General features: G+C 46.1%; 1 protein-coding gene across 1 annotated transcript in view; it reads right to left on the bottom strand.

Annotated features, from left to right (window-relative positions):
- DOCK5 (dedicator of cytokinesis 5) overlaps positions 1-27,564 on the bottom strand; it is a 130,843-nt gene that overhangs the window by 39,072 nt on the left and 64,207 nt on the right. The window contains exons 12-28 of the mRNA XM_065398350.1: positions 26,745-26,887; positions 25,853-25,978; positions 24,985-25,109; positions 24,044-24,142; positions 22,864-22,936; positions 21,056-21,159; positions 19,258-19,447; positions 17,281-17,378; positions 15,788-15,877; positions 14,421-14,521; positions 12,891-13,025; positions 10,809-10,920; positions 9,124-9,194; positions 8,755-8,861; positions 4,235-4,371; positions 3,505-3,600; positions 2,123-2,221 (exon numbers count right to left, since the gene is read on the bottom strand). Of these exons, the coding sequence (XP_065254422.1) occupies positions 2,123-2,221; positions 3,505-3,600; positions 4,235-4,371; positions 8,755-8,861; positions 9,124-9,194; positions 10,809-10,920; positions 12,891-13,025; positions 14,421-14,521; positions 15,788-15,877; positions 17,281-17,378; positions 19,258-19,447; positions 21,056-21,159; positions 22,864-22,936; positions 24,044-24,142; positions 24,985-25,109; positions 25,853-25,978; positions 26,745-26,887 (1,906 nt within the window). The remainder of the gene's footprint in view (positions 1-2,122; positions 2,222-3,504; positions 3,601-4,234; positions 4,372-8,754; positions 8,862-9,123; positions 9,195-10,808; positions 10,921-12,890; positions 13,026-14,420; positions 14,522-15,787; positions 15,878-17,280; positions 17,379-19,257; positions 19,448-21,055; positions 21,160-22,863; positions 22,937-24,043; positions 24,143-24,984; positions 25,110-25,852; positions 25,979-26,744; positions 26,888-27,564) is intronic.

Raw genomic sequence — 27,564 nt, 5'->3', positions numbered from 1 at the left:
TAAGAGCAACATTTAAATGCATGATTCAGAAGGCACTGAACCGTGGAGTGAATGAGAAGCACCAATGATAGCTTCAAAGATTGAAGCCTATATCCCGTTTTAGGAAAAGTCATTAAGCACGTGCCTAACTTTAACCATTGACCTCACTCTGCTTAAGCACTCTTCCTAAATAGTGAAGTTGTCCTGAAGTAAAGTTCTTCAACAGAAACGTTGTCCCAATTCCATTAGCTTTGTCACCTAGCACTCCTGCTCTTCCACAACATTTCTAGCCGACTCTGACCATATTCACTCCACTGATTCATTTGAAAAATCCTACTACACATTTTATGAGCCCTAGCAAAACCTCCAAGGTGTTTAGGTTTTACCGTGCATACTTATCCAGAAATCTTTCAGGTGAGTTACTAACTCAAAAGAGTTTTATTTGAACTCTTGAGGGGGATTTGACAGGAGCCTTCAGCGACCTGAAGGGGGGTTCCAAAGAGGATGGAGTTCAGCTGTTCTCAGTGGTGGCAGATGACAGAACAAGAAACAATGGTCTCAAGTTGCAGTGCGGGAGGTCTAGGTTGGACATTAGGAAACACTATTTCACTAGGAGGGTGGTGAAGCACTGGAATGGGTTACCTAGGGAGGTGGTGGAATCTCCATCCTTAGAAGTTTGTAAGGCCCGGGTTGACAAAGCCCTGGCCGGGATGATTTAGTTGGTGTTGGTCCTGCTTTGAGCAGGGAGTTGGACTAGATAACCTCCTGAGGTCTCTTCCAACCCTAATCTTCTATGATTCTATGATCATTCAGTTGAGTGGCTTTTTCAGTCTAGGCAGTGAAGTTGCAGAAATATCTGTGTCCTGCAGGTGGCTATGTTGCTTAACAGATCACATGCAATTATAATCAGCCAGGGAAGCAAAGGCAGCATCCTGCCATTCATAGTGGTTTACAGATATTTTACAATAAATTCTGAAATACCTAATACAGAATCACACAACTGCAAAGTCTACCCATGCCTGTATTCCAGTTCACTATGGTGCTCTGCACAGCTACAGGCAGAGACAAGCAATCAGGAACTGTGACTACCAATTAGAGCAGTGTCACACCACAGAAGCTTGTGCAATACTGTCTCTGGTTCTGATCTGCATGCGGGGGGGGGGGGGGGGTGAAACTTAGACTTTACTTGGAGTTTCAGGTCCTAAGGGGCTCAAAGAACAAAGAGCAAAAGTGTTGTTTCACCTGGGTTTTGGACTCAAACCACATGAAGATCATGAATTGTACATGGTTTAACACAGAGGATGGATATGCAATGCTGGCTAAGGATGCTTGACACCCACCCTCGAGGACACTCCAGCCCGAGCCTGAACAGCTACAAAGAACTTTACAGCTCCGCTGCTCTAACTCCATGAGCCCGAGTCAGCTGACCTGGGCACAGCCGTGCCATCCGCCTTATTCCAGTATAGGTGTACCCTCCGGGGCTTCAAATCATGGAATCCTCTGCGCTAGGTGCTGTACAAACCCATCACAAAGAGATAATCACTGCCCACAAAAGTTTGCAACAACAGTTGAGCTTTTCAGAAACCTGATCGAAATTTGCATGCTTTCAGGTTTTGCAGCCAAGATACCCTATGGCTCTATTAATAAACACACAGGCGTGTTTTTGGAAATTAGTAGAGATACTGCCCCAAGCTTTTTCCATCAGGCCAGACAAACAGAAGGGGAATCCAAGCTCTTAACTGAGCTCTAAATGAAAGAATGAAAAAAAAGAGAGGGAAGAACACATGGATAGAGAAGAGAAAGGAAGGGGAAAATGAACTCTTCTGCTTTTCCTGTCAACCTCATTCAATCTTTCTACCTTCTTCCTCCCAGCTCTTCAATTACACAGGTTTAGAGGGTCATTAAAGATTTGTTTTCACCCCACGTGACAATCTAGTCTGATGCTTTGCTGAGTCAGCAAACAGCCAGCAGTGCTGTATCCAGCTGGGGCGAAGTGAATGTTTCACTAACACTTGCAATATTAGGTACTCATACTCCTCAGTTATGGGTGCAAGAGCCTGAACTGAATATAAGAGCTGGATAGGATAAAATTAGAGAGAGATGCTACATGGACTGGGCTGCAGCCTGGGCCAAGCTGACTTACGATAATGTCCTGTCTGGTTTTGAAAGTGCTGATGTAGTGGTTATAGTGGAAATCATCCATCTGTCTCAGGATGGCTGTCATGCAGGCTACAAAACTACCCTGCAATGGAAAAGACAAAAAAGGCACTTGGTCAATTATCTTTCTGCACTAAGGCCCCAATTCAGCACAGTTCTGAAGCATGTGCCTAATTTTAGTCGCATGAATAGTCTTGACTTCAAAGAGACCACACATGTGCTTTAAGTCAGGCATCCGTTTAAATATTTTGCTAACTTGGGGTCTAAGAATGCATGTACTAAGGTCACTTAAAGTGATTGTTTCCCTTCCCTCCCCCTCCTCCCCAAGATCAGTAACATCTGCAGTGGGGTGATACCTACGTATTAATCTGGACATCACCTCTCATAGGGTTTAAGTTTTAAGTCTGAGGAAAGGAGATGGGACAGACTTTATCCCTTCAAGGACTGGAATTTGCAAAAATAAACTTTTACGGTGAGAGATGAAAATGAAATCACTTTGTTTCCTATAAATGCAAGTAGCAGCTTTAAAAAAAATCTGGGCTGTCACTCTCTGAGCTACTGAGACACTAACAGTTTGGTAAAAAATAAAAAAAATACTCTTACCCAGACAGGAATGTCTTACCTTCATATCTGATCACTAGTGCAAGTATTGCTGAAACTACAAGGGGTTAAGTTTGAAAAGCAGAACTCTCCTACATCCATTTTAAACGGTATCCTCCAAGTCTTCATTATAAACATATTTGATGGAAACCATTTGCCAATGTCAAAGCCTCTTCTTATAAAGTGAATTTAGTGCTGGATTGACAGCCCTGGAGTTCTCTATCCATCCACAGAGCAAGTATAGGGCAAGCCACAACGGTGCAAACCTCCTCTTGTTTTCCTACCAACCTGCTTCACCCCAGACTTGGAGAGGACATCTATAGGGTCGAGGGTACATCAGCATCTGGCTCCATTCAACATCAGAACCAAATTAATTAGCGTTTCTACAATGTGGCTGCCTGACTATTAGGAACTGGACAGAGACCCAAACATGCTGCACAAACAAGCTACCGAAGAGTCACCCAACAATAACGACTTGCAGTCACTACTGCCCCAGACTTGATTAAAAATGGTGCTTTAGCAGAGAGAGTTCTATATCCCATTATCTCTTTCTACAGCCATCCAGGCCCAATTTTAATAGGGCTGGGGCAGGCCTCCCATCACTCCCCATAGACCCCACCAGGGCGCAGGAAACAGGACAGAGATTTTGTAATGCACCAGCACAATTTGCAGTCCATAGCAGGACAGACTGATGGAAAGCTCCAATCTGCTGAAGCGTCAGAGCAAGGGGTAGAAAGCAAAGAACAGAAGCAAGCAAAAGGCTCTCACAATGTGCAGAGACTGTCTGCTCATTCCAATCACCGTCCGGTTTATTCTCCTCAGCAGGCGCTCCATGATCAGCTGGATGTGAACTGCAGTGGGCCCCTGAAGAGATTAAAGAAGCACGGGCTGTTTTAGATTAATCTCAGTGTGGTCTATTCTACAGAGAGATTTGTTGTAGGGAAGGGCCAGGCTGACTGTGGCTATTTATTGTCAGAAGACACTAGAAAAGGAGACTCTTTGCCCAACAGAAATTCATTTAAATAGAAAGTAGTTTTAGACTCTGAGAAGGGGCGGGGGAATAAATCTCTGCACCAGTCCAGGGCCCAGCAAAGGGATTCGCAGGAGGCGAATCTTCCCTATGTTGGAGCTGGATTGGCCCCCAGAGCAGGCTAGAGCAGCTTGAGGGCAGCTCTAACTTGAGCCCCTTTTTTCTATACCCCCTACAAGTGTTGCATCAGCAGGGGATCACCTCTCTGGGGATGACCTGACCATACCTTCCCCTGTTCTGTCCTAGAATGTCTTAGGTTCATTTTTGATACGTCTGGTTTATCTTTAATTAGACTCAAACGTCTCATGCCAATACCCAATATGAAAAAAATTCTGTGAACATCTGATCTCATTAACTCTATAAAGACTGGTCCTGGCAGGTGCACTTAAGAAGGCTTTGTTCCTCCTCTGACCTACACCAGTATAACCCCACCAGTGAGGACGACGTTAGACTAGAGCCCATACTCACCACATCCTTCCGGTCAAGCACTTCTAGAATGTTACTGAGGAGCTGAGAGCAGGCCTCATGATCCGGTTTGTTTGAATTGTCATCCAGTTGGCCACTTAGCTGATCTATTAGTAGAGGCAGGAGAGCATCTCTGCATTCTGAGAAATGAAGAAACGGAACAATGCAACCCAATGGCCTAAGAATAATCTTCAGAGCCAAGTATAAGTGACCACAAAAATAAAACTTTGTGCTCCTCACTCTGACTCAGTCACCAAAATTAAAATCATGTCACAGTGGTTCTAATAGGTAGATGACAGCACAAATTGCCTCTCTTCTAATTAGACAGATTGCACTAGAGAGATTTCTCTTGATATATATATTAGATGGTCCCATGGCTAGGGCACTAACATAGGACTTGGGAGACCCCAAGTTTGATTGCCTGCCCGGCTTGACTCCCTGAATGACCTTAAGTAAGGGTCTATGGGTAAAATTTTCAAAAGTGACACAGGCATTTAGGAGACTAAATCCCATTTTCAAAAGTGATTTAGGGCCAGATTTTTCAAAGTTATTTAATAATAATATCTAGTTCTTATATAGCCAACTAAAGAGGCAAATAGGAGCTTAGTGGGATTTTCAAAAGCACCGAAGCAGGTTAGATGCCTGAATATCTTTGAAAATCGGGGCTTAAGTCACTTTTGAAAATGGGATTTAGGCACTTTTGAAATTTTTACCTGTAGTCTCTCTCTGCCTCAGTTCCCCCATCTATTAAATGGGGATAATAGCACTTCTCTACCTCACATGGATGCTGCAAGGAATAACACATTAAAGACTGTGAAGCGCTCCCCTCTACTCTGGTAATGGGGGCCAGCTAAAAGTACCTAAGTTAGATATGATGTCCATAACAAATGGTGGCTGTACACAGCACAGTCACCAGCTAATCTGGAAACTATGCAGCCTGGATAAAAGCTGGCATGAACAGAATCCAGTATTGTTAATCACAGATGCACAGACTCCTTTGAGATAAAGGAAAACCTATACTGGCTGCAGTCATACTCGGGATTATAACCTCTACACATCATGGTAACACCTAGCACACACCTAGGGCTTTTCATCTGTAGCTCTCAAAGGGCTTTTCAAAGAAGAGTAAACGTTATTATCCTCATTTTACAGATTCAGAAACTGAAGCAGAGAGAGTTTAAAGCCACAATTTTCAAACCTGGGTATCTAAAATTAGGCACCTAAATCCATATTTACGTTCCTAATAAGTGGCTCGATTTTTATTGCTGCCTGTTACTTAATGGCTGCCTTTTCAGCAATGTGTGGTCATGTTTTTGCCATTCTAGAAACCCTGGTATCTGCATCTGTGTTTTAAAGTCCTGGAGAGAGACTGTACTGCTTCTACGTATAAGAGCAAAGAGTTATGGTGCATGGTCCTTAGTGATGATCTTAGGCAGGCCTGCACAACACGCAAGCGGTGGGGGGGCGGTTTCCGGGTTCACCCCCTGCCCGGGGGGCCCGACCTCACAGCCCCGCGCGCCGCGCTCTGACTGCCCTGACAGTCAGAAGCGCGGCTGCCGGGTTCGCCCCCTGCCGGCGGGGGGGGGGCGACCTCAGCCCCGCGCGCCGCGCTCTGACTGCCCTGACAGTCAGAAGCGCGGCTGCCGGGTTCGCCCCCTGCCCCGCGCTTCTGACTGTCAGGGCAGTCAGAGCGCGGCGCGCGGGGCTGAGGTCGCCCCCCCCCCCCCCCCCCGCCGGCAGGGGGCGAACCCGGCAGCCGCGCTTCTGACTGTCAGGACAGTCAGAGCGCGGCGCGCGGGGCTGTGAGGTCGGGCCCCCCGGGCAGGGGGTGAACTCGGAAACTGCCCCCCACCGCGGGCTGTGAGGTCGCCCCCCCCCCCCCCGCACACGCGTCGCCATCTCCCGCGCCTCCTGCCTGGCGTCCAGCGTCACTTCCGGGGCTGCTGAGGCGGGAAGCGCTGGCTGGGCACGAGGCAGACCTGGTAAGTCCGAGCGAGGGGGGAGGCATCCGGCCTGGGCTCTAGCCGCAGCTCACGGGGGCTGGGGTCAGGGGGATGTCCGGGTCAGGGGGATGTCCAGCTCAGAGGGGCTGGGCTCAGAGCTAGGGGTCAGGGCTGCGGGGGGATGGGGTCGGGGGGGGTGTCTGGCTCAGAGGGGCTGTGCTCGGAGCTGGGGGTCAGGGCTGCTGGGGGATGGGGTCGGGGGGTGCTTAGCTCAGAGGGGCTGGGCTCGGAGCTAGGGGTCAGGGCCGGGGGGGGCTGGGGTCAGGGGGTGTCCGGCTCAGAGGGGCTGTGCTCGGAGCTGGGGGTCAGGGCTGCTGGGGGATGGGGTCGGGGGCTGCTCAGCTCACAGGGGCTGTGCTCGGAGCTGGGGGTCAGGGCTGGGGGGGGATGCCCAGCTCAGAGAGCCTTACCATGCTGCTAACCCCCGCCTCCCCCGTCTCCCAGAGCCTCAGCGCGCCGCGTCCAGGAGCGGCCCTGGACAGCGCTGCAGCGGCCTGGCTCCAGCGGGACGTGAGCTCCCGCTGCTCGGCTGCAGCTCGCAGCCCCGCCCTCTTACCACACGGCTCTGAGCGGGAGGAGCTCAGGCCTCTCTGGAGCAGCGCCGCTGCAGCGCTGTCCAGGGCTGCTCCTGGACGCGGCGCTAGGATGACCAGACGTCCCGATTTTATCGGGACTGTCCTGATATTTGCTTGTTTGTCCCGCGTCCTGAACGATGTTCGGTCGGGACACTGGACAAACAAACAATTTTGCCCTCTGCTCCGGCACACAGGCGGAGCCCGGAGGGGCTCTCACCCCCCCGCCCCACTCCGCCTCCTCCTTCCCCCATTGGATCCCTCCCCAAATCCCTGCCCCCAGCCCCGCCCCCTCACTGCCCCATTGGATCCCGAGCCGGGCCTGGGGAGGAGATGCCCTTGTGCAGCAGCCTGGGCACACGGGCCATGGCCGGCCGGGGCCGGGAGCGCTGCAGTGCAGCGCGGCGGCTGCTCCAGCCCTGCAGCCCACGGGGCAGCACGGTGCGTCCGGGGGCAGCGCGGAGCGGGCAGGGCCCGGGTGGGCGGCGCGGCCCGGGGGTGTGGGCCACCCATCAGAGACACGCGGCGGAGAGGGGCTGCCGGGGCGAGACTTGTCCCAGGCGGGGCGGCCGGCGTACAGGGGCGAGGAGCCGGTCAGGGTCCCCCAAACCGATAAACTTCCCCGCCGCTGCCAGGGAGCCCCGCACCTCTCCCGCTCGGCTGCGCTCCAGCGGGCCGGGGGGCCAGAGGCTCCGCGGGGAAGGCAGCTAATGCCCCCGGACCCTCCAACGGCTGGATGAGCTAATTCCCGAGAAGACCAGCAGGAGGCGCCGCCGGGGTGAGTCCTGCTTGCTTACACGGGGGCTGGGCGGCGCTGGGGGGGGGAGATGGGGTTCGGCGGGGCTGGGTGGCGCGGGGGGGGCGTTTCAGTACGGCCGGGGGGTTTCGGCCCTCGGCTATTTTCTTTGGAGTAATATGGCCCTCGCCGCTTTACGAGTTGTGCAGGCCTGATCTTAGGGCTTGACTCAATGTGCCCAGCATAAGGGATCCATTATCTCACCGTCTTCTAACTACTGCTCTGTGCTACGCTTAGGGAATAGGGAAACCAAACCAATGAACCCAAAAGAAATTATCCTTATCCTGAGACCAACACCAAAACTAAAATTGAGCAGGGGCCTTTCTGTAATTTTTATTAATTATCGGTATTGCGGTAGTGACTAAGAGCTTCTGCCACGGACCAGCATCCCAGTGTACCAGGTGCAATACAAACAGAACATAAAATTGGTCCCTACCCCCAAAAGAACTTACAATCTAAGTATAAGACAAGAGACAACAGATTGTGTCTTTGTACACAGATATGGACACTTTTCACAGGACTGCAAGAACCAAAGAAGAGAAGGAGAAGAAGGAGAAAGATTCAAGAACAACAAGAGACTCCACTTCTTGAGATATTCTGTCCTAGTTTCTTTGTACACCTTGATGCGTTTGCTTTAGAAATTTGCCCATGAGCCTTTGCCAAAGGCACCGTATAGTCTCATCCTGGTAAAGGGGGGGTTGGCAGTGCAGTCAAGTGGTTAGAGCTCAGACCTGACTCAGGCAACCTGAGTTCTAATCAGGCTCTGCTACTGGCTTACTGCATGACCTCGGGCAAATCACTTCACTTCTCTGAGCTTGTTTCTCCATCGGCAGGGTGGGGATGAGGAGACCTCCTCACACGCACCTTTATAAAGGGCTTTGAGATCAACAAATGAAAATATCTAAATGCAAAAGAGAAGCAGGCGGTTGCAGTCAGATCTATGAGACAGCATTGGTCAGCATATAGGCAGTGGCCTAAGCACACCAACAACCTCGCTGTTGCCAAGTTTTTTTGTAGGCATCACAGTGAAGGAGAATTTTAAGGAGGGATTTGAAGGAGAAATTTAAAAGAGAGACGTGAACTTTACAGACAAGTATTTGTTTGAGAAGGTGCATTTCCTGCAGTTTCTGGGGATCTCAATAGGCTACTCACCGGACTGTTTGAACAGATCACTGTCCACTACCTTGGTCATGCAGTTGAGTTTCTGCCGAACTAACTGGTTGTCAGGGATACTTTGGATAAATTTGCTGAAGAGGATGCTAGAATGCAAAGCACAAGGTAGACAGATGGTCAGTATTTTCACCCAGAGAATGCTGCTGACTTTGTTCCACGTAATACACCTCTACATGATGTGGCTTCCTCTAAACCCTTCCAAGGAAACGTTTACATTAAATCATGCAGCTTGTGCAACATCACGTAATTAATTATTAGAACTGTATGCTTTAGGACAGTTTCCAACTTCCCCCCCCAAAAGATGCATATTTAGTAGGTTTAGACAACAAATACGCTTAACACAATCACCTGAGCTCAACCGGATCAAATACCAGTTTGACGTCATTTATGATGCTTGGTAAGTATTTTAAAGCTGCGCCCTGTAGGAGAAAAAAAACCACACACACACACAAGGAGGTTGGGTTAGATTAATCCATTCGTTGTAAAAGAGAACAAGCCTGAGGACTTGCTGCTCGACATCATTGGAAGAGGCTCACATCACCAGTGGTAGTATCTGGTTTGGGCAAAAGCAAAGATGAAGACACCTGCAGCGAGCTGGTTCATGATCTAATTTAAGCCTCAGCATCTGCACCTCCGCAGATCAGAGCTGAAAGGATGCTGCATGAAAGACTTCTAGCCAATGCCTTATTTTTGACTTTCTGGTTGTGAACACACTGCTGTCCTAGGGACTGGGCTTCTTGAAAAAATCAAAATGCATTGGGCAGGCAAGCAGAGACATGTGAAATGTTTTTTTACACTTTTTGGGGGGGGGGGGGGGAGTTTAAAAATAAAGCCCTCCTCCTCACAGCATTGGCCTAGCCACAAGCTTTAAAAAACTTGATAAGAAAAAGACAATGGTGTCTGATTTTCGCTCTTGTTTAAAACTCTTTGGACTGGACTGTAGCCAGCCCTTATATGGTCAGAAAGTCAGGGGGGGCTTGGACTCCACACTACCTTCCATCATACACAGCCCCCATAAGAATCACAGACCCTCATTTGTCCCCACTCTTAAGAACAACTTGTTGAGACTGGTGTAAGGAGGAGCCTGCGCTAGCCAATCCCGTGTGTGTGGGAGGGGGTGTTTAAGGTATGCCGTACACCTTAAAAGAGGAGCAGCAAATGACCCCCCTCTGGCAGTGTAATCAGGGAGTTCTAGGAAACATTCTCCCTGATGCAGAATACACCCAAGTGCTCTCTTTGCACTGCGCCTTAGAGGCACAGTTTGGTGCTCTCTGCGGTTTAGTATGTCCGTGAACAATGCCAAGAACAAGCTATCTAGGCACCTCTGGTTCATCACAGCAGCATCTGAGTGCCTGTGTGTGACAGCTACTGAAAGTCTCCCCAGGGTTTGCTGTAGAGGGGCATTCTCCCCATCTGCTTTTGGTGGTGGGAACAAGAAGTTCCGTGCTGCAGGAAGAACGGCCCCTCACCACACAGGCATTGGAGAGGGTGGTTTTTAAATAGATCAGACACTCAAATGTGAAGGCTCTTTTAACTAGAATCAATCCTTCCAGCGGAAAGCGATTAATGCATTTTGGCCAGAGGTATTATAAAGAAGAAAGCAGCAAGTAAGCCTTATTGCATGGCTTGTCTGTTCCTCACTCACTCAGTGGGCCCCAAGTAAAATTCACGCAAGACAAACAAGAAAGCAGAACAAGTTAAGACACAGGCAAAAGCTTGTTGGTCTTTCATTACTTTCCTTCTCTACATTTGTTACATTTGTTTCCATATCATTTGCTGTCTGAATCATTCATAAGCCCGGGTGTCAGTGGCCAAACTGTTGTCCTCCCTACGACACTGTTACAGGCGGGCTGGGGTGTCAGCCTCGACCCCAGAAGTGGCTGCATTTCAATGCCAATATTTTAGCATACGTCACAGTTGTGCAAAGCTTAAAGAGCTCAGATTAATACTTGTTACACTTTGGGGACTTTAATACTGATTACTTGTCCTCAGAATAGATGTGTAACACCATTCAAAACAGGCTTTAGACCAACCTTAATCTTGACAGCCTCCTCTAGTGGTCGGTCCATGAGGACATTGAAGGAGAAAAACAACTTGCGGATTGCATTGTTAAAGTCATCCCCATCTTCGTCTTTCCCACAAAACCTGAAAAAGAGCACATTGGCGATACATACCAATTTAGGCCAGAGCGAGGAATACTGCCACAATGGCTTAAATACATGTTATCCTTCAGAGCAACCTCTTAAAGTGCTCTTTTGCTATGAAAAGTGACAGTAAAAGTAGTGTGTGGGGTTCTAGATTTATTGTATCAATGATTTCCAGATTAAATCTGTTAAATTTAACAGCAAAAAGTAGGGTTTTTTTTTTCTATCCACAACTGACTCAAACTCAGCCTGGAATCTGAGAGTCAAGCTGGGTCCTTTCTGGCTTCAACAATCACCAACTTTGACGTTTAAGCATAGTTTACAAATTCTGTTGATGATGCCCGAGCCAGAAGAGAATCCAGCTCATTCTATGTTGGCTTTTAAGGACTAAGAGGAGAAAACAGTCCTGAATGGTTGCTGAGAATTGTGTGAATAACGGTTTGGGGCTATGAGACACACATTTCAATCTGGCACATACTGTGACAGTGATGGGAATTCCCTGCATATCCTTATTTATTAAGTTTAAGTATCTTTGGAGTCCATTATATTAAATGCAAAGTTTATGTATTATTGTGGGCTAGGATTATATATAACCTCTCTACGGGGGAGATGTGGTGTGAGGCTGGGAGGACTATATTGAAAAGGTGCCAGACAAAAGTGGACTTTCTGAAGAATACTTAGGGAGAGATTACTGCATATTCCTCACCTCTGGTTCTGCAAAAACCCTGCCTTCCAAAGCTACATCCTGAGGAGAGGTGATTGTCTGCTGATTACCTCTTCCCAGAGACTGGATATCAAAGGCCTACGTTGTATAAAGAAACTGCTGAACTGCCCAGCCTGGGTTCTGGTTCCAGATCTGAGATGATTATGAACTTATAACCACAGGGAAAATGCAGTTGTGGGTTTTTGAAGGATTGACACCTACCAGAGTCCGAGGTTGGAGTTGGCGGAGACCAAAGTTGAGCCTTTTAGCATTGTTCAGGTTCTTTAATTGTTTTTAATAAGTTTTCTCATTATTGCTTCTACTTTAAGAATAAATGTGCTTGTGTAGAAAGAGCTGTGTGGTAACATGTAACTGTGGGTCATTACTCTGTTCATAGTAAGCAAAGCGCAGATGCTGGCCTGTTTAGGCAGTCTGGCTTGCTAGGAATATCACAGTGTAGGCAGGGAACTGTGCATCCTGGAAAAAAACCAGTCGGGAGAGAGAGACACACCCAAGACAGGGGACGGCTGGCAGCCAGAAACTCTTAAGCCCACAGAGGGAGAATACAGGTGCAGTTATCCTGAACTGTGACAAATACTATTAATTATTATTAGTATTATCTTAGTGGCTAGCAGCTCTAGTCCTGGACAAGGACCCCATTGCGTGAGGCAAAATACAAAATGATCTCAAGTAGCTGACAGTGCATTTTAATGTCTGCTGCAAAGAGCTCAATGGGAGCAGAATCAGGCATCCTCCATAACGTGCAAACATTTCCGTTGAATGGATTAATATAGAAGGGGATTTCTCTCTCACCACTAAAGATTGTTCAGAGTTCCCCTTCAGGTTTTTTTAAATCAATTTGGGTCTTCACAGAACCTAGCAGAAATACCCCCAAAAGTCCCTTAAAATGAGGAAGCTTCTTAAAAAAGGAAGGCATTTAAAAAAAAACAAAAAAAACAAAAAAACCCACCAAGTTTAGGCTCCTTATCTACATTGCCAAATGCAGCTTATGTAAGATGTGAATGATTAGAAAGAATTTCACCCCCAAGGAAAGTGTTCTAAGTTGTTTTCCCTTGTTCTGATCAATATCTCCACCCACACACACAGACCTCTCTACAGTCCTGGATAAAAGACAGCTATAGATGTCTTTTCTCAATAACTAGGGGCATCCTCTGCTGGGGGAAATCGGAAGCAGGCTCTCTTGGCTGGAACGATGCCAGTTTGTACCCTCTGCGGATATTTTGCACAGTCTAGAGGGTCTGCCTCACCTCAGGTACAGTACCCGTGACTGGACGATGAATCGGAACAGATACTTCAAGGCTTTCAGGGCAGCGAACAGCAATTCTGTCTTGCTGGAGTCATCTGCATTTCGTATGTAATAGTTCAGTACTCTGGTGAGTTTCCTTAGGAAAGGAAAAGACGAGGAGAACAAACACAGGTGTAGTTACAGGAGAAGCTAAACCAGGATCCCTTATCCCAGAAAGGGACCATGGCCTAGTGGTTAGAAAGCTAGGGACCGGGAATAAGAGCTCCTGGATTCTAGTCACAGCTCTGCCACTGAGTCATTCTGGGGCCTTGGGCAAACCACATGGGAGCAGATTTTCAAAAGTGCTCAGCACCCAGCAGCTCCCAGAATCTGGCCCCAAACATGGGTGCTAAATCCTTTCGAAAATTCAAACTTTGTGGCCTGTTTTTTCAAAGTGTTGAGCCTGGGCAGCTTTAACGAAGAATTTGGGAAGCCCATTAATTCTGAAAATCAGATGCTTAGCTGCTGCGGACGTCAGTTTACCTATATGTACAAAGGGGTAATGGCCCCTTTAATAGAAGAGCAGGGTTCCTGAGACTTAATTTATAAAGTGCTTTGAGATCCTTGGACGGAAGGTGTATCAGTGCATCTTTACTATTTAGTCTCTGGTCACTGTCTAGGTAGAAGTTCAAGATCTCATTGCACTTTTCCAAAACAACAACAGGCATGTGGGAGGATAACATTCAAGCAAACACCTTTTCCTCCTGATTAACCAAGCTCTGAGCAACCCAGGGTCTATGTGAGGGATTGCTGAGTGCACAGCAGCCCCTGCCTTCTCCTACCTCACTCGCTGCACTGCCAGGATCTAGCTCGTTGTTTGTCAAACCCTTTGGCACATAGAGTGTATGGCGAGCACTGTATAATTCTCTAGTCTGCTTGGCATCATGGGGATGTCGCACTGTAGAGCCAAGCTGGAAAGCGAGGCCAGGTAACAACGCAGCTGAGAGGCAGCCCATCCATAAATCAGACATAAAAAAGGTTTATTTTTTAGTAAGGAGCAGTGAGGATGATGAATCCTCCGCAAGCTGGGGGGGGGGGGGGAAATAACCCTCTGCTGACAGTGATTGTACAGCAAGTGCAGAGAAGGAGAAGGCAACCGTTCAAAAAGCTTCAAGAGTTCCAGGCAATGCAGAGTCCCTTGGCAGCTGGTGAAGCAAAAAGGGGGCTGGCTTTTATAATTCTAAGAGACGGGATTACAGTTGAACTGGACACCGGGGCCAGTCGCTTGACTGTCTGTTTACAAAGGTAGTGCCAATGTTTTTCTACGATTAAAATTAATTATTTCAATCATACACCATTTCTGCAGTAAATAATTATAATTTTCTTCTATTCTCAAGATGATCTCAGGGTGGGAACACATGGGTGTACACACCCTCGCTCTCTCACCCACACACCTTAATCTCTATGCTACCTTGATCTCCTACACCACATCTAGTCTATGCAGTAGCAAGAGATCACTGTGATAGCTAGGTTTGTGGTTACTGATACTTACACATAAGCCAGGGTGGTGCTGAAGTGCTTGTAAATATAAGTTTCAAGTACAGGGTTAAAATGCTGGAACTTGATGTCTCCGATCAGAGAAATAATAAATACCTGCCAAAAACACAGAAGGGAACAGAAGTACTGAACTGCCTGACTTTCAACTAACTGTCCTGCAAATTATTCTCATCATGTGCCATTTTGTTTTGCTGGTTGCTTATGCTTTATCTGCTCAGCTTTAATGTTACACATGGTGTTCCGTATCTGCTGATAATGGCCATCTCGCCTTGGAGGGTGAGCATATCCTATCACAGAAGTTAGACAATGTTAGGCCTACTCAGTGGACAGATGGGGAACTATAACAGTAAAGTCAGCTGCTGCATGAAGTAGCACTGGTGATTTGGTAAGTGACACTAACGCAGACTCCGTATGGCAATATTTCTGTAGCGGAGGTTAGAGAGGCACAATGCTGCTAGAGGCACTGTTTTTCAGATGAGGCTCAAAAGTGAGGCTCTGAACATCTGGAGTCATTAAAGATCCCCTTACACTTTATGTCCATAGGGCTCCTAATCCTGCTACTTTGCTAAAACCGTGGCTTGAGTAATTGCACCCTGTCTCCCTAAATTCCCCCCAGTTTCAGCTGGATACAGTGATCTTCACTTTCTTTTCTAAACTGTCACATTATTGCTGAGCTTTATTAAACAGTTGCTTCCTTGTTCCATGCAATCTCTTTGTAATGTCTGCTGGATGTTTTACTGGGATCTTTGTACAAAATGCTCTCTTGTTGAGAGGCACTATTGCCCAATAGATAGGAGCTGGACTGGGACTCAGGAGATGTTGGGTCTATTTCCAACTCTGCCACTGACCTGCCGTGCGACCTTGAGGAATTCACTTCCTCTCTGTACGTTCAGTCTATTGGAGGATACTACTACTTTCCTTCTGTGTAAAGTGCTTTGAGATCCACAGATGAAAAGTGCTATATGTAAGGAGCTAGGGATTATGTACATGTCAATCCCTATTAGGGTGACCAGATAGCAACTGTGAAAAAACGGGACGGGGGTGGGGGGTAATAGGCGCCTATATAAGAAAAAGTCCAAAAAATGGGACTGTCCCTATAAAAACGGGACATCTGGTCACCCTAATCCCTATTCTCATTATATTCATGGAAATGGCCATGGTACATCTACTATCCTTGCCTTACATTAGCACCCAATGACTCCTGACTAGTATAAACCGCATTTAAATATAATTTCATATTTCTCATAGACTGAGACACCAATCAATTGTCCAGTGGAAGCAATAGGAACCAGAATGAGAAGACAGGCTGAAGAAATGGCTGAAATAAAGGTGCTTTGGGATATGCAGATAACAACCACTCACCAGTGCATCGAACACAAGGAAGTCATAGGTTTCATTGTCTGACATCTCCATCATTATGTTGAAAAGTGCATCAAGTGTGTCTTGTAAAAACTAGAGCGAGAAGATAATGGGGAAGCAGAAACAGAGGTTATTTCTGTTTCAATGCTGCTCAGGAATCCTCCCTTTCCCCCCAGGAGCTTAGGGAAAACAGAAAGGGCTTGATCCAGCCCAGCAGAGGTGTGAAAGCTGCATGTATACAAACAGGTAAAAAGGGATCAGCAGGACAGGGGATGCAGGGGAGCCCAACCAGGCACTGTGCATGCTGGTAAATGTCTGCCAAGCTGCTCCTTCCTAGTAGCAGGAGCAAGGTCAATAAGAAGTACTGGGTGAGCGACTCTCCAGCGTGAAGATCACACGTAAGCCCATATCTGCCATGCCCTGCCCCCTTTTTATCTGGCACAGTGTGAGAGTACAGGAGTGGCTGGCTCTACAAAGGGGCTTACCCCTAACTTTGCCCTGACACAGCCCCTGCTTGCAGCGGAGCATGTCAACCTTGTGCTCTGTGCCAAAGGATCACGGACAAGCCTTCCAAGCACAACATTCCTTTGGCAATCACCAGGAGTCCTGATTTTACAAACACGCCACCTTCACTTGAGTAGCTCAGCAAGTAAGACAATTTTCAACTGACCTTCAAAGCGAACCCCCAGTTTCACAACCCCAGTGAGCCGACATAGTGATTATCCAAAGTTAAAAAAAAATAAGTTTCTCAAAATCAGAATTTCATTTTCCTGGAAATTCCAATTTTCAGCTGAAGTTCTCAAGCCACTCAGACAATAAGTTCTTTGTGGCACAGACTGTCTTTTTCTTGTGCGTCTGTATAGCACCTAGCAACTGGGGCCACCTAGATGCTACCGAAAATAAATAAAAAAAATCAGGGTTTTCCTGATTATCATATTTTGCAATAACTTGTATTGAATTCTCCCTACAGCCCCAATCCTGCAAACAAAGTAGTGTTCTGTTGCAACTTTCCAGAAATAATATTTAGGTTTTGTTTCTAGCTCTATGTATTTGCTATGAACATAATTCCCCCTAAAACTCATTACTGTCCACGCTACCTCTGGACTTTTCAGTAACTGCTCACCTGTAAATGAGCCTGCACATTTTAAGCAAGTTAGCACACCCACTGGAATATCGAGATCACTGCCTATCATGCAGACCAGTCCCGTCTCATTGTTTCCTTGTGCTTCCCGTCTATCTGTATCCACATGTTGTCTCTGTCTTATACTTAGATTGGAGCAGGGACTGTCCTTTTGTTCTCTGTTTCTATAGCGTCTAGCACAGTGGGGTTCTAGTACATGACCAGGGTTCCTAGGCTCTATGGTCATACAAATAATATGGTCAATAATAATAATAATAATAAGTAGTCAAGGTTTAAAAGTTAAGCACATGTCTACGAGTTTGCAAGATCGGGACGTAAATCTCTATGTACACCAACAGAAGATGTGATCTTGTACCTTTACAATTTCTCCTCCTTCCACGTCCATTAGCTTCTTTAGGTTGTGCGCTATGTGCTGAGAGTTAGAACGCCAGTTCAACAAACCCAGCAGGTCAACTACCAAGGACAGAACAATGACAATTAGTGACAGATCGCAAAGAACACCAGAGCCGATTTACCCTAATGGCTGCAGACCAATAAAGAAATGGAAACGGTGCTTATTTTTAGTATCAGCTTATAAGAAACGAGTCATACTACTTTGTAATGGCTGTTTCGACTTTGCCAGAATTGCCCTTGCTCTTAGAGGCACCCCAATGATTTTAAATCCTAGCACATGAAACATGCGATTTTGCAGACTTCTCACATACTTAAGAGAGGACACCCATAAGCTGGGAATTCCATCATACTGAATGACTTGACTGACAAATGTTCTTACGTTTACTTCAGAGTTTTCAGAATGCTTCTTAAAGCTATACTTTAAGCCTCTTTTAGGAAGCAAGTTAAGCTGTGGGCTTCATTGATCACAGCTCTGGACCATCCAGGAACATCAAATTCAGTGACAGGTTGTGGTTGAGATTTTCAAAACAGTCTAGGGGGTTTAGACACAACCTCCATGAAAGCTACCAGTAGATGTGTATGTAAATCCCCTAGACTGCTCTGAAGATCTCAACCACTGTCTGCAAATAAACTTGATTACTACCTTTTAAAGGAAGAGCAGACACATAATATGCAATCAAGACACAGAAGGCCAAATTTAGAGTCTAAAGGAAGTCTGAGTTGGCATAATTTACACTCTCTCCACCCCAAAACCACATAGTATGTTGATTCCCCTTCTAGATTTAGACTGACAGTCTCAGAGTCACTTACTAACATGTGACCTACTCCTACACATATATTTTACCCATCACCACTGATTTTGGCTCGGTCTCCAGTTGAATACGTATAGAATGTGCAGATAACACCAAGCTGGGAGGGGTTGCAAGCACATTAGAGGACAGGATGAGAATTCAAAATGACCTTGACAAATTAGAGAACTGGGCTGAATTCAACAAGATGAAATTCAATGGAGACAAGTACAAAATACTTCATTTAGGAAGGACAAATCAAATGCACAGCTACAAAATGAGGAATAACTGGCCAGGTGGTGGTACTGCTGAAAAGGATCTGGTAGTTATAGTGGATCACAGATTGAAGACAAGTCAACAATGTTGTTGCAGCCATGAAAAAGGCAAATATTCTGGAGTGAATTAACTGGAGTGCCACGCATAAGAGGTAATTGTCCCTTGGGTGAAGCCTGGAGTGCTGTGTCCAGGTCTGGACACTACACTCTAGGAAAGATGTGGAAAAAATGGAAAGATTCCAGAAGAAAGCAACAAAAATGAGCAAAGGTTAGAAACCCTGACCTATGAGGAATGGTTACAGAAACTGGGCATGTTTAGTTTTGAGAGAAGACAACTGATGGGGGAACCTGATAACAGCCTACAAATACATACAGTGCTGTAATAAAGAGGACTGATCAATTGTTCGCCACGTACACTGAAGGGTAGGACAAGTAGTAATGGGTTTAATCTGCACCAGGGGAGATTTAGGTTAGATATTAGGAAAAACTTTCTAACTTCATGGGTAGTTAAGCTCTGGAGTAGGCTTCCAAGGGATGTAGTGGAATCCCCATCATTGGAGGTATTTAAATACAGGTTGGACAAACACCTATCTGGGATGGTCTAGGTTTACTTGGTCCTGCCTCAGCATACAGTGCTGGACTTGACAACTTCTCGAGACCCCTTCCAGCCCCACATTTCTATGATTCACACTGGAGGACCAGAAGAGAGTCGCTCTACTTGCTAACCCCCTAACAGGAAGGTGTAGGTTAAAGTAGCCTCTAATCTAATAGTGTCTAAGAGAGAGTCTTCATGTACGGGGGGAGGGCCTCGTTCACCTGGCAGACAGTTCTCCCAGCACAGCATAGCGCCCACCCCGCTGCTAGTGCCAGACCTACCGTTCTGGGTCAGTTTGGTGGAGCAGATAAGAGTGGCGATCTGGAAGCTGTCCTTCGTGCTGTCTTTAGTGGGCGTGAAGTTGGACGAGTGGTGCAGGTTTTTGCCTGGTGGGCCGTCCTTCTCCTCCTCTACTTTTGTGCCAGGAAGAGTTAAGTAGAATTTAGCGTCTTCCATTTTCTTGTTATCGCCCTGTTGATAGAACATAGTTGGGGAAGGTGATTTCAGATACTGAGAATACTCCATCTTGCCCCGTCCACATAGGAGGCAGGCAGACTCATTAGCTACAAATGCTCTCCAACACAGCAGCAGACTGCATGTTTTTTCGGCAGTTTTCACATCTGCTATGGACTGGAATTCTTTTTAAACTGTGCATGGAAAAATCACATTCTATCCAAGGCACTTATCTGGCCTCCATCCTCAGAGTATCTGAGCACCCTGCAATCTTCTAATGTATTTATCTTCTCAAAACCCCTGTGGGGTAGGAAAGTGCTGTCACCCCCATTTTACAGATGGGGAACTGAAGCACAGAGATACTAACTGATTTCCCCAAAACAGGAGCTTGTACCCGCATCTCCCAAGTCTAAGGCTAGTTCCCTAACCACCGGACCAGGTTTCCTCTCTCTGTGTTGTAGTTTATCTATAGATATTCTCAGGAATACAGGAACAGACCAGTGGCCCATCCAGTCCAGTATCCCATCTCTGACAGTGGCCAGTATCAGATGCTTCAGATGAAGGAACAAGAAACCCAAAATGGCATAGCCTGCCCACTTGGGAAACCTTCCCAAGGCTTCAGGTGGCTTTGTTTACACCCTGAAATATGAGTTTCTCTCTCTCTCTGATACATTTTATCCTATCTAATGATACCATGGAAGTTAACATGGTAGCAATGCACTTCATAAATGTACTGTAGTATTATCTACATCAGTGATCCCCAACCTTTTCAGTGTGGCAGGCGCCTGACGACTAGCCGCCGAAGAGCGCGGCAGCCGGACAAGCAGCTGCCGAAATGCCGCCAAGAAGCAGCGTTATCAAGAGGCGTCGCTGCCGAAATGCCGCCGAAAAGCAGCGGTATTTCAGCGGCAATGCTTCTTGAAGTTGCCGCTTCTCGGCAGCATTTCGGCGGCTGCTTGTTCGGCGGCTGCGCTCCTCGGTGGTGGGGTGCTCCCTTGTCAGTAGGCGGGCGCACATAGATGCCCCGGCGGGCACCGCGTTGGGGTCCACTTATCTACATTATAAAACACTAATGACATCCCGGTACTGGGAGATTTCACTCCATGAGTCGCTATTAAATCTTTGCTGGAGGATAGGAAGCGACTGCCACTTTGCCAGTGCAGATTATAATGTGTAGATTAGAGAGGTTTTACTGTCACTTTAATACCCTTGTGGTTCTCTGCAGTGGTTAACTTTCTGTTACTGTGCCTGAAAACACGGTATCTCTCCCCTTGTCAAAGACAGCTCCTCCTAAAGGCAGAAAGGGAAAAGACGTGACTCCATGCCCATTCTCTATAGGCTGTCTGGGTTACGGGGCCAAATATAGCAAACAAGCAAAATGGATTCTCAAGCTACAACAAGAATGTATCAGACCTGTGTCAAAGTGATCAGAGGTCTGCCCAGTGCAACCTTATTTAATGGTGGCTTATCATGACCACAAATTAGTGTGTCACTGGTTCTCAGACTCTGGCGGTTAACAGAGTAAAGTAAGGCTTGTGTTACCAGGAGACTACACACATGGCTGGGAAAGACGTTTCAACTAGTACAAGAATTGCACAACTACAGGATTTCCCCCCCCCAAACTACCTTGTAAACGACTAAATTGTGTTTGCCATCCTGCAGAGTTGTTCCATCCGCATTCATCAGTTTCACAAAGGCCACCCCGAAAGCTCTCTCCGATTTATCCCTGGCTGCAAAAGAAAGAACATAACCTTCACTAAGAGGGGCCTCTAGTCTGTCTAGCTGGGATTATCTCCCAGCTCCCAAACCATGGGAAGGTTCTTTGTGACTTGCTGCTACTAAGGAACAAAGCAAGAGTAATAACTTCTGTTTAAAAAGCACTGTTTCATTGCAACACACCTCGAGGCACATTAGACCATTTTTACATAAGATGGGAACGCTTCTCTGTTAATGCCTCATCATATCCAAATTTTCAATGGGTAGATGCAAGAAGAAAGGCACTGCAATTTGCATCCCTACAGAGCAATTCTGCATAGAGGTTTAGGCTGACATTTTCCAAAGAGGCCTAATTTTAATGATAATTGAGCACTCAAATCACTTAGGCAGTTTTGCAAATCACAGCCTTAAATGTTAATGTATTTGTTATTTGTATTCCAATAGCTAGGAGCTCTGGTCATAGCCCATGGCCCCATTTTGCTAGGCACTGTACCAATACAGAACAAAGAGATGGCCTCTGCCCCAAGCAGCTTATAATCACTTGTACATGTAATCACAGGAATTGTGAATGCAAATGCATGCGTTTCTGACTTCGTACCTACTGCCTCTATCTTTGCAAATCTGGCACCACATCTTGCATTTAACTCTATGGATTTGTGTCTGTGACAGAGTGCTAGATAGGAAACCCTGAGTCAGCACTCTGTTCACAGCAGCTCCAATCAGGCATAGCAGATTGGAACTGATGAGGCAGACCTGTGCCTAATTTGTAGGTGGGGCAGGGCAGAAAGGCTAATGAAGCCATTAGCCAGAGCCCACAAATAGGCACAGGAAGGAAGTGAAAAGGGGGAAAGCAGGCAATGCGAGGGGGAGAGAGATTGCTCTCCCCCTGCTTGAAAAGGTGCTAGGTATGTTATGAAAGTGGTGGGACTCAATTATAAATAAACTGCACAGGGTGTTGAACCAGCACTAGGGTCTCTGCGTGGTTTGTTGACCGAGACAGTAGCAAGACCAAGGAGGCTCTGTTACAGTGTCTTACCGCCCTTTTTGGATCAGTTTCTCAGGCTATTGATCTGATCTCATGGGGCCGCCCACTGCTCTGAAATAGCTTCATGAGATTTTTGGCTATTTAACTTTCTTATTAGCCTCTCATGAATTTGATCTAAAGTCCTCCTGCAACGAGGCCATCAAGACCTGAGTCACAGCGCATTCCGGCACTGACTTTTGTAAATGACTTAAAAATAAAATGAGTAGTTCAGCTCCTCGGCACAAAAGACAGGCAGTCCTGTTTCCCATTTTTATAGACAAAAAAACCCTATTCCCCCCACCCCCGTTTGCATGTGTCATTCCCATTTCTTGCTTCCAATCAGGGAGTGGAAATGCCGAAACACACCAAGAAAGGCGGCTGCTGCTGCGAGATTTCCAATCAGAATCAGAAGCAAAAGTGCTGGAAATCCAGTGGGAAAAGCCTGTTTTCTTAGAATAGCAGCCCCGTTTTGCTCACCCATTAAGTTGAGGGGGCTCATCAGAAAGCATTCCCTTGCTTGTCCATGCCAATGCCAAACTCTGAACCATCCCCTTCCCAGCAGACTACAGTTAGGAGGAAGGCCGAATGCTGGTTCCATCTTTGCGGGACACTCAGAAACATATCTAGGCTACAAAGTGCACAATATACATGGGGGGGGGGGGGAACCTCCCTGGTCTCCGCTTCAAGTACTTACATTCCTGTGATGATCGGTGACGGACCGTAAACCTCAGATGGCAACGACTGACCTCTTCAATTGCAATAGACACCTGAACATTACGTGAGGGGTCAAATCGAACAATAATTAGGGCTTCTCATATACCTCTGATTAGGAGGAACACAAAATATTTTACAAACACTAACAAAGCAAGTCTCATAACATGCTCCAACCCCTCACCCCAAAGTCTTATAACCATTTTGCAGATGGGAAAAGCATAGCTAGAAATGAAGTACCTTACCCAATGTAACACATCAGTGGAAAAGTCAGAGAGAGAATCCAGGAGTTCTTGTCCCTGGCCCTACATTTGAAAACTCATCTCTAGTTCTGTTTAAGATCTTCAAAGGATCACAGGGAATTCAACATGCAAATGCCATTGAAACTGAATGAGATTTGAGCATTTAACTCCTGTAGGCTCTTTTGAAAACTTTACCCCCAATCCACTTTGCACTATCTTCATGAAAGCATTTGCTAAAGCCGTTCAGTCCTGAATCCATTGGTACCTAGGTATTTAAATTACTCTGCGTGTGTGCGCGCAAGTGTATATACACATACTTGCACAAATATATATGCATTTGTACTTTATGTTACTGGGAAAGCTCTTCTTAGATGCAGCATCTTATAGAAGTACAGGTGGCCAGTTGACTTGGCCAGGGTTATGCAATCAATCAGAGCTTCAATAACGTCTGGAATCCAGGAGCCTCTCTCTCTTCCATCACGAAAAACGTTTAGGAAGTAAATGGAAGGGCCTTTCGAGGTTTTATTTTACCAGGATTCCAAGTGCAGAAAAGCAGGCCTGTTCTTTCCATTTCAGAGACCCCCCCCCATCCAATTCAGATTAGCAGTTAAACCCTTCAATTATCCCAAAGATACTCTGCTTCTGTCTACAGCAAGGGTGCGGATGGTTTTTAGAAGCACACAACAGATCCAGCGATGATACCTTTTCTAGCAAATCCTTTAGCTGCATCTGAAATCCTTCAGCTGCAGCTGAAAGTGGACCAGAGTCCTGTTTGCTGAAAGACCAGACAACACTGTCTCTCTAGACCACATAGGACAACATGCTACTCTACATGTCCTCTGCTGATTCAAGGTTTGTTGATTAGTCCTATTCTTTAGGCTCCATGTGAAGGGAGCAGGAGTGTAAAATGCACACACTCACCTTTACGGTTTCATACCAACAAGGCTGCTTGACTTGATAGTAAACAACGGACTTGTATTCGGAGATCCCTTCATAACCAGCACCTGGATGGATAGCTTTCTTTGGGGAAAAAGGTGAAGAGCAAATAAAGTCAGGAAAAAATACTTAGGGTAAAATGTTCAAAAGCATCTAAGTGACTTAGGAGCCTAAGTCCCATTTTCAAAAGTGACTTAGGGACTTAGGAGCCTAAATCACTTTTGAAAATGGACGTAGCCATTTAAGTCATTTTGGTGATTTTAGAAAATTTTACTCCTAACCTTCAAAGATTTCCTTACATCAATATTAATGTGTAAGTTCAATAGGACTGAGCCCTAAAATTCATTGGATAAGAGATTGGAATAATCTAGGGTTATACCGAGGACTAAAGCTCAGCATGCAGAGGCCTCTGTGAGACACCTGTTTATTTTGGTAAATTACTGTCAAGACTACAATCTAGACTCCTGCTGCCAAGGTGTGCAACCTTTAGCTGTGCTCCAGCAGTTGAGTTTCCTGCGTGACTAACTGAACCTTAAGGCTCAAGTTTGGAGGAAGAAAAATAAAAGTAGCAGAGGTAAGAACAGAACCCAGGAGCCCTGATTCCCAGAACCATGCTCTAACCACTACACTACACCACACTCACCTTACCTATATCCTATGCCTCCTATTGATGTTTGAGGTGGAAAAGATCCATTATGTCATCTAATCCATCCTTCAACCAATACAGGCGTGTCCATTACATTTTCTATTGCTTTTCCCAGCAATGCAATCACAGAGGTCCCCTAGAATTACCTTAACTGAACCATCACACAGTCCTTGCACATAGGAACTCCATAACGGCCATCTCAGCTGGAGATCCTGCAGCAGCCCACTACATGCATAAAGCAACATCTTTGTCACCCACCATCCAAGCAGGTCCACCCTACCTCCAAGAGGTTGCCATCTTCATCATGCACAGACATGGTGACCTCTACATTCTTGGGAGTCTTCTTCTTCCCTTTGTCAAACTCCCCTTGTATCAGAGTGATGTAGATGTCATTTCGAACATCACCTGAAATGTTAAGAGACTCCCAGTGAGCCGCTTTTCATGGACAGCCAGCTGGGGGAAGTTACAGGGCTAACATTTCACACCCCAGCATGGGACTTTGACCATATTATTTCACATCCTTGAATGATATCAAGGGAGCTCTAGATTGAACCACTGGTCTCATCTTCACCTCAGTTTTTGGGTCAGACTCTATCATGTACCAATCTTCCTGCTAATAATCCTTGCATGCATGACTTCCACACACCACCTCTGTTTATCATCACAAATGGACTCATGAATAAAGGACAAGGGAGCTTCATATTCCATTATGCCATGACCAAGTTCGTATCTTTTGTATTTCTCTTTCCTATCTGCCAGGGTGAATTCCTCCCTATGTGTATTCAATAGTGCAGGTGGGGGAAAATGTCACGATGAAAGATGGCTTTTTGACTAAATGGAAACGTTCTTACAAAAAATTCCATTCATTGACATTTTTCAGGTTTCCTTAAATAAAATATAACAACAGAAACAAAACTGAAAATTTTCACTTTTTGGATGAAACTCCGAAATTCTGCTGAAAGTTTTTGACAAAACAGAAACATTTTAATCTTATTTGAAAATTTTAGTGGAAAACAACACACACTTTTCAACCAACTATGGAACAGAGCTCTGCACAACAGGTAAATCCAGGATCTCTGTGTCTTCTTATGTCCTTCACAAGCACGGTAGCAAGTCAGAGTTTGTGTTCATGAAGATAAGGTACCTACCAGGCAGAATAATCTCAGGGAATCCCATTTTGCGAGCCACTGCAGTCGATCTGTCGACAAGGTGAGAAAAATCCTTCTGAACCTGGGCTAAGTCTCCAGGTAACAGCTTCAGGGAGACCCAGAGGCCTAAGAAAAAATATGGTACTTAATAAATGTTTACTGGTACAAGTGCAATATCTATAGTATGACCATTAACCCTGGGCTTAAGGAGGGAAAACTAATGACTATTTTCTTGTCTGATATATATAATGTAGTATCTCAAACACACAGCTAAACTACACAACCCCAAGTTTCCACCAGGCCTGATTCTCCAACACTTACTCATGGCTGACTATTACCTAATTCTGTAAGTAGATCCAGTGATTTCAGTGGGACTGTCACTGGAGTAAGATACTATTTAATTTGAGCAAAGATGGCAGAACCCAAACCATAAGGTCTCAGCCACATCCAAATCATTTAGGAGAAACAGAGGGGTTGGGTGGGGTGGGATAAAAGGAGATGTAAGCTATGGAGCGTAGTTTACCAAGGTAACTACAACATTAGTGGCAAACTAGTTTAGTGGGAGAAATGGACAAGTCTTCTGTTTTGCGTAAGGATGGAATAACCCACTGGTGAGGCTGTTACAGTCCCGCTCCTTGCCCAATCCACAGAGGATATGAGTCTGTTATAGCCCAGCTAGGGAGCTTATGCAGCTCATGCTTTTAGCTTTGGAGGTTCCTGGTTCAATCTCTGGTGATAGGATAGCAGCAGTTCACAGTCTGGCCCAATGGAAGCAACAGACTCCAGTGGCCTTGATCTCTGAACCTTCACAAGTAATTCAATTCCTTTGTAAGAAAGGGAGCCTTTCCCCTGCCCCAGGTTGTGAAGCTGGCTCCTTGTCCAACGTGTGTACCTTGCCCTTTATGATTCACTTCCTTTGCAGCGATGACTTTGTTGAAGACCGAAGTGAGAGGCTCATTCTCGCCGATCACATGGGAAGTCATTAGAGGAGACATGATTAGCTGTCGCTGCCTGATGTAGGTTTCCATTGCGATTCTGAGAAGTGGAACAACAGAAGATGGGGTGCAGGCAGACTGAAGGCCAAGCAAGTCCTGGATCCAAACATCTCTGACCTTTGGATCTGGCCCCTATGGTCTTTAACAAGCCAAAGCCTTTAACAAGCCTCCCTCTCCACCCCACCGCACCCAGATATGAACCCCCAAACTTTGGAAGAGCCTAGATTTGGATCCAGACTCTGCATCATGAGCTAATCTCTAATTACAATGTCCCTGCAGCGAAGACAGACAAAAAACAGTTGTAAATCCACGTTATTGTGGAAAGGAAAAACACCCTTTGGGGCAGTTTTTCTAGTCATATAAACAGGTGATGAAAGGAATAAAAAATTCTCCACTGAGAGTCCCTCGTAATGACATGCTGGCTGAACCAAACGAACTGCTATATTTAGGATTGTAATAACATAGTTCAGCTTACCCAAACAAGCTTCATTTTCATTACTGTAACGTGCTGAACAAGTTAACAGTGCCATCAAAGAGCCAGTCTAACTAGAAAGGCAGAAAGGCACGGTTCTGGGGCTTGTATCTCCTCTCCAAACCAGAAATTGTAACCATGCAGTCAGGAATCATTTCATCCCCAACTTCTAGCCTCTTTACCCAATTCCTCCTACTCCACCCTTAGACAGATGATGCACAGTGGTGAAGGCAAGGGAAATTCAA

The sequence above is a fragment of the Emys orbicularis genome, chromosome 2, assembly GCF_028017835.1.
Source record: "Emys orbicularis isolate rEmyOrb1 chromosome 2, rEmyOrb1.hap1, whole genome shotgun sequence".
NCBI lineage: Eukaryota > Metazoa > Chordata > Testudines > Emydidae > Emys > Emys orbicularis.
Note: the sequence above shows the minus strand (reverse complement) of the source record. Positions and strands in the feature narration are given on the sequence as shown.